Source organism: Alexandromys fortis, unplaced genomic scaffold, assembly GCF_014885135.2.
Source record: "Alexandromys fortis isolate MF-2015 unplaced genomic scaffold, M_Fortis_MF-2015_v1.1 scaffold_364, whole genome shotgun sequence".
NCBI classification, from domain to species: Eukaryota; Metazoa; Chordata; class Mammalia; order Rodentia; family Cricetidae; genus Alexandromys; species Alexandromys fortis.
In genome coordinates this window covers 522,257-529,756 of record NW_026068245.1, presented here as the reverse complement: position 1 = coordinate 529,756, position 7,500 = coordinate 522,257, and the positions used below count along the sequence as shown (strand labels likewise).

The 7,500-nt window shown below is 45.5% G+C and overlaps 1 protein-coding gene across 1 annotated transcript in view; it reads right to left on the bottom strand.

Moving 5' to 3' along the window:
• Positions 1 to 7,500, bottom strand: part of Ndufa7 (NADH:ubiquinone oxidoreductase subunit A7) — a 12,316-nt gene that overhangs the window by 541 nt on the left and 4,275 nt on the right. Inside the window, exon 3 of the mRNA XM_050131272.1 lies at positions 5,571 to 5,720. Within this exon, the coding sequence (XP_049987229.1) occupies positions 5,571 to 5,720 (150 nt within the window). The remainder of the gene's footprint in view (positions 1 to 5,570; positions 5,721 to 7,500) is intronic.

Sequence of the window (7,500 nt, the reverse complement as noted above, 5' to 3'; positions counted from 1 at the left end):
GCTTGCTCTTCCAGGGGTCCCAGAACCACATGGTGGCTCATAACCATCTGTGGTGAGATCTAATGCCCTCTTCTGGCCTGCAGGCATACATACAGACAGAACATTGTATACATAATAAATAAGTGGATATTTAAAAAAAGAAAAAGAAAAACAATAACAAAAAAAAAAAAAAAAAAAAAAAAAAAAAAAAAAAAAAACAGAAAGGAAGGAAGGAAGGAAGGAAGGAAGGAAGGAAGGAAGGAAGAAAGAAAGAAAGAAAGAAAGAAAGAAAGAAAGAAAGAAAGAAAAGGTATGCTGAACAAGATAGTGCACACCCTTAATCCAAGCTCTTGGGAGGCAGAGGCAGGCAGATCTCTGAATTAAAAAAAAAAAACCATAATATATAAGCAAAAAAAAAAAAAAAAGTCCAAAGTATTATGAGACAATCTCCAAAAATACCACTAAGTTTGTTTTGTGTTCGCCATCTACTGCTGTGTATGGGGACTACCCTTCCTTTGCAAGCAGTTGTCCACTGGAGACAAGTTCTAGGTTAAGAATGGGGGCTGTGTCCATTTCCCATCTCATGTGGGACCTCCTCTGGTCTGAACCTGTGCAGGCCACATGCTGCCAGTCTCCGTGGGGTCCTATGTATGCCAGTCCTACTATTTCTATTAAGCACTGTTTCTTTGGTGTCCTGCATGGCCACTGGCTCCCTCAGTCTTTCAGCCTTCCCTTCTGCACAGTTCCCTGAGCCTTGGGGGAGGTATTTGAAGAAGGCATCCCATATAGGGCTGAGTGTTTCACTCTCTGCACTGTCTGATTGTGGTAATTCCCTTTGTAAAGGTGGTCATGCCCACCCCGGTACTAACACACCGACTGAGCTTTCTGGACATGGAGCCAGAGGGCAAAGAATGCCCAATCTTGCCCCCCGCCCAATGAAATCCCTCAGAGGATCATCAGATGCCTGCCAGGAGCTGGCAGGGGCCATGAAAAGAAGCTTCAGTCAGCCTACCCTGACTGCCAGCCCAGAACCCAGCCTTGAACAGCTCAAATCTCCCTTCCTACTTGTACCCGTGTGGACAGACTCAAGAGCAGAAACCTAGGATGAATAGCTGAGGTTCCTAGTAACTAACATATAAAGCCCACGTTGGAGCCAGGCTTTCTGGGCTCCTCTCAGCATCTCTACCCTAAACCTCTCCAGCCCGAGCTTCACTTCCTTCCCCCCACCTTACCTTACCTTACCTTACTCCTTTCCTTTTTCCTTTCCTTTTTCCTTTCCTTTTTCCTTTCCTTTCCTTTCCTTTCCTTTCCTTTCCTATATGGCCCAGCCATTTCTGACAAGCACTCTTTTGGCTCCACACTCTGGGTTTTCCTCCCTCTCCTGGTCCCTTTTTTTCTCCTCTCTCTCTCTCTCCTCTCATGGCTCAGTCTACTCTAGTTCTGTACCTTCCCAGATGCCTCTGGCTGAATACTCCTTCACATCTACAATAAAAACCTCCTCCTCAACCATATGTCCTCATCTTCATTCATCGCAGAATGCTTGTCCACTGTTCTTACCACACAGGCACAGTACTTACTAGTGACATGAGGCCAGCCCTTGAGCTGGTGGAGCAGAATATGAAATGTAAACAGACCACCAGATGGGGCTACACAGAGTGGCATGAACCTCTATATACCAGCTATTTTAAGAGAGTCTAAAGCAAGCAACTAGATCTCTTGAGTCCAAGAGTTCAAGGACAGTCAAGACAAAATAGTAATGTGTAATTACTATTATCTAGCTCTTAAAAATATAAACACAAGCTGGGCATGGAGACTCATGCTATGATGGCAATTCTTGATTGTCAACTTGACTATATCTGGAATTAACTAAAATCCAAACGACTGGGCACACCTGTGAGGGATTTTTCTTGATTAAATCATTTGAAGACAGAAGACCCACTTCTAACCTGGATCTTTGAGGTGGGAAGATAAACTTTTAATGCAGATCTTTGGAGATGGGACAATCTACCTTTAGTCTGGAGCACACCTTCGGCTGGCAATTTATATAAGGACACGGAAGAAGGAAGCTCTCTCTCCACCTGCTTGCTCCCATTAGCAAATCTGGTGTTAGTTAGAGCCTCTGTCAGGATTCTGATCTCTTCTGAAGACCAGCTGAGACAGCCAGCCTCCTGGGCTGAGCAGCTACAGTGTTGCAGCCCCCAGCATCACATAAACAAGAGCAGCAGCATATCCTGCCAGCACTTGGGAGTGGAGGTAGGGAAATTATGATTTCAAGTTCTCAGCTACATAGTAAACAGAAAGGCAACCTGGACTACATGAAACTCCTTCTAAAAAAGTAAAATAAAATAAAAAAGAGGCTGATAGCTGAGGAGATGCTTAGTGGGTAAAAGTGCTTGCTGTGTAAGGCTGACAATGTTGAGCCCTAGAACCCACATAAAAAGATGTACATGGTGGTATGCATCTGTAACCCCAACACTCCTACAGAGAGATGGGAGGCAGAGCCAGCTCATGGGTCAACCAGCCTTCAGCACACAACACGGCACAGCAGGAGAAACAAACAGAACCTTGCCTGAACAAAGTAAAAGGAGAGAACCCACTCCCAAAAACTGCTCTGACTTGCACACACTCTGGAATGGATGTACGCGTTCACTCTATTGCTGTCTCCTCTCTTCTTCTCCCCCTATACACATCCATGCACCACACAATAAGTAAACTTTGTTTGTTTGATTTTGAGGCAGGGTTTTTCTGTATAGCTCTGTCTGTCCTGGAACTCGCTCTGTAGACCAGACTGGCCTAGAACTCACAGAAGACTTGTCTGCCTCTGCCTCTGCCTCCCAAGTACTGGGATTAAAAGTGTGCACCACCATAATCGGCCAACTTTTTTTTCTTTTTTTAATATAGGGCTGGAGAGGTGGCTCAGCAGTAAGACAGCTTACTGTCCTTACAGAGAGAACTCGAGTTCAGGTCCCAACACACACAACAGGTGGCTCACAAGAACCTGAACCTCTACAGGGAGAGCTGATGCTCTGGCCTCTGGGGGCATATGCACTCACATGCACTGAACTACACACATGTAATTTAAAATAATAAAAATAAGTCTTGGGGCTGGAGCACGGGCTGTTCTTCCAGAAGACCCAGGTTTGGTTTTCACAACTCACAAGGCAGCTTACAACTGACTCTAATTCCATTCCAGTTCCAGGGAACCAGATTCCCTCTTTTGGCCTCTGCAGTTGCCAGACATGCATGTGAGGCAAAGACCTATTTGCAGACAAAATATCCATTCACATGAAAGTAATTAGTTTTTTTTATAAAGTAATCAAAATTTTTGTTTATTTTGAGACAGGGCTTTTCTGTATAGGCCTGGCTGTTCTGGAATTTGCCCTCTAGACCAGACTGGCCTGAAACTCAAGAGATCTGTCTGTCTCTGCCTCCACCACAACAGGCAAAAAAACCTTAAATAAAGAGAAAAGGCTGGGGAGTGTCGTAGGACCTCAGGTGTATGTATGAACTAGGCTGCTGACCTCGCTGGGCATTAGCTCTGCGACGTTATCAGGAATCAAGTATGGCTCATTAAGGAAAGCGATGGTCAAGAGACTATCTTTAGTCAACTTCCCTTTGTGATTTCAGAACCAGTATCTCACTCTGTGTGTGTGCACACGCACATGGAATCTCACCTGCCATTCCTCAAGCAGCATCCTACCTTTCCCTGTGTGGTCTGGAACTCTCCTTGGCACAATGGCCAACAGACCCAGGGATCGACCTATTTCTGCCACCACAGTGCTGAGATTACAAATGTACATCTTATAATCATCGTTTTTCCCCATCGATTCTGGGGATCAAAACCAGGTTCTGCAAGAACTTTACCAATTGCGTCATTACCTCACCATCTTTTTTTGTTGTTTTGTTTTCCAAGACAGGGTTTCTCTGTGGTTTTGGAGCCTGTTCTGGAACTCGCTCTGTAGACCAGGCTGGCTTCAAACTCACAGAGATCCACCTGCCTCTGCTTCCCAAGTGCTGGGATTAAAGGCGTGCACCGCCGCCACTGGGGTCAGCATCTTTTTTTAAAAAAAATAACATTTTAGGAGTGTGGGGAGGGGTACAAGTCAGTACATATACTTATGGAATCCAGTAGAGGGCACTGAATCCCCTGTAACTGGAGTTACAGGTTGTAAACCCATCTACATGGCTGCAGAGAACAGAACTCTGTACCTTCTGTTCCTCTGCATGAGTATTATAAAATCTTAACCACTAGACCATCTCTCCAGCCCTTTTTGTTGGGTCTGTCTGTCTGCTTGCTTGCTTGCTTGTTTGAGACAGGGTCTTACTATGTAGTCCTAGGTGGTCTAGAACACAAAACATACCCCAGGCTGGCCTCCAACTTGTAGCCATCCTCAAGCTCTGCCTATTGAGTACTGGGATGCAAGGTGTGTGCCACGGCAGCAGGCCTCAACACCTCATCCTATTTTTTTCTCTGTGTATGGGTATATCTGCCTACATGTATATGTATATGTATGTGTACCACTTGCGTGGCTTGTAGCTGGGGAGCCAGAATAGGGCACCAGATACCCTGAAACTGGAGTTATGGAAAGTTATGAGCTGCTCTGGGAACTCTACTCATGTCCTCTTCAAGATCAACAAGCACTCTTCAGTGCTGCAATATCGTCAGCCCCCATGCCTCATTCTATAAAACAAAACAAAAATTGATAAACAGAGCAGAAGAGGCTGGCTTTATAGACAGGAAAGGGATGAAGGAAGCAGAAGCCAAACAAAAAGACTGGTCCGTTCCAAGTCACCTTCCTTACAAAGGCTAAACCTGAAGGAACTTCTTTATCATGGCAGCTAAAACTGGTTTGCCAGGGAACTGCTTGTGATCTTTCACCTGTTTCTCAGAAGGCTGGTTAAACAACTAAGCTTCACATAAATGTCTGCTCTGTCTTGGCCTGCTGGATCTAGTGCAGAAACTCATTCCAGACTACGGCTTCCTATGAACCTCATGTAAAACCACTGTCGTTCTCTTTTAATAAAAGATACCTGAAGACAGGGTCCAAATAGTGTTTTTTTTCTCTTGGGTTCCTTTGAGGCTCTTTTATCACCATCATTTTTGGATTAATTTATTGAGGTTAGGGGCATGCCATCGCACATGTGTACAAGTTAGAAGACAATCTGCAGGCACCAAGTTTCTGCTTCCAGCACATGGATCCTGGGGATCCATCTCAAGTCATCAAGTACCTTACCCACTCAGACATCTGACCTGCCCCTAACTTTAACATCCAGATTGACCTGGAATTTGTAAACTTCCTGTCTTCACCTCCCCAACACTGGGGTTACAAGCATACTACCAGGTCTGACTCTTTAATGTGGGTTCTGGGGATGGTCTCAGTACTTACGAGGCAAGTAGCTTACTAAATGAGCTGTATCCTCAGCCCTGGCCTGAACTCCTGATTTTCTTGCCAGTCTCCTGAATACAGGGATCACAGGCCTGTCCGACCACACCTAGGTGATAAAATGGGATTGTGCAAAGCACCTTTCCACTGCAGGGGAAGAAAGGGTAGTGGCAGAAGTCCTGGGCAGGGAGCACTCATGGTCCTTACCTCTCAGCTGTTCTGCCCGATACCAGAGCCTTCTGTGAAGACATGATGACTGAGGGAGGCACAACTTCCCGCCGGCCATCGCGAGTGCAGTAGTGATTGTTAGACAGCTTGTGACTGGGGCCCACAGGGAGCTTAGGAGGTGGCTGGGTCCTGAGGAAAAGGATGCTGGATTGAAACAAACCTTCCGTTGCTCTCACTGTTGTAACTCACTTACAAGACGAGTCAGGAGCTACAAAGAAGGCTGCAGGCCAGAGCATGTCTTGGTACACTATATGAAAATATGAAAAGTCTTCCCACAGGCTGAGGAAGGTGCTCCAGCCCTAAGTCTCTCTATAAAGGGCCCTTACTGACATTCCCAAGACAGAGTCCTAGATGTGCTCCTATCCTCAACACAAAGCTTAGCAGTGACCTTTCCTCCACCTAAAGGTGCTCAGGAAATCAGAAGAGAGCAACCCCCCTTTCCAGCAATTACAGTTCATAACACTGAGCCACAGTCCCAGAACACCCGATTGAAGTGACTTCCCTGAGCTCCCACACCCAAAGGCCAGGTTATAGACCTTGTAAGTTTCCTATTATCGCAGGAACCCTTTGAAGAGTCCTGCTGGGATTAAGGCTAACTGCTCAAAGAACACCTTGCCCTGGGAACCTGTCCAAGTCCCTGCACTTCCTGCCACTGTGTAGTCTGCAGCCAACATTCCCTGCAGAGGGAAGTGGAGGGCTATGTGGAACAAAGCTCAGTCCGGCCTCGGGTTAAACTCTGGGCTTACCGAGAATCCTAAAGCCTTGAAAGGAAACACGGAGCTTCAAACAGAGGAATTTCTTGGGACAAAGAGTAGATGATCATAAAAAGTCTTTATTTGGCCATATTGTCAAACAGCATTTTTACCTGGCAATTTTAAGTTCTTAAAAATTTGAAAGTCATTTTATTTTTTAAATAAGAAACATGTCAGTGTAATTGAGAGTTGGAAGCAAGAGAATCAGTTAAAGGTAATTCTACACAACATTAGTTCCACAAGTCAGCATGGGCTTTATGAGACTGTCTCAAAAATACGGAATACAAGGGCTAAAGAGTGGCTCAGCTGTGAAGAGACTGCTATCCAATCCTAAGGAGCAGAGTGCAGATCCCAGCACACACATAACAAGCAGAGCATCCCACAAACCCAGCAGCCCAATGCCTTCTCCTGGCCTCTGCATGCATACAGGCACATCCCCTTACACATGTCCAGACACATGCACACGTAAAATAAAATCTTTTAAAAAATTTTTTTGTTTTGTTTGTTTGTTTTCTTGACAGGGTCTCTGGCTGTCCTGGAATTCTATGTAGACCAAGACTGCTGGCCTCAGATTGTGAGATCCACCTGCATCTGCATCTCAGTCCTAGGATTAAAGGCCTACATCACTATGTCTAGCTTAAAATTTCCTAAGATTAGGGGTTGGAGAGATAGCTCAGTGGTTAAGAACACTGACTGTTCTTCCAAAGGTCTTGAGTTCAATTCCCCCAGCACCCACATGGCAGCTCACAACTGTCTACAAATCCAAAATCAGACACACATGCAGGCAATACACATAAAATAAAAAATAATTTTTAAAAAATTTCCTAAGATTAAAGGGAAGATGGGGAGAGAAAAGTGAGAAGGGGAGGTTGGGGGGAACTTGGGGAAACGGGATGATTGGGATAAAGGAAGGTTGGATAGGGGAGCAGGGAAGCACATATCTTAATTAGGGGAGCCATCTTAGGGTTGGCAAGAGACTTGGACCTAGAGGGGCTCCCAGGTGCCCAGGGCGATGTCCCCAGTTAGTTCCTGGGGCAGCTGAGGATAGGGAACCTGAAATGACCCTATCCTATAGCCATACTGATGAATATCTTGCATATCACCATAGAACCTTCATCTGGTGATGGATGGAGATAGAGACAGAGACCCACACTGGA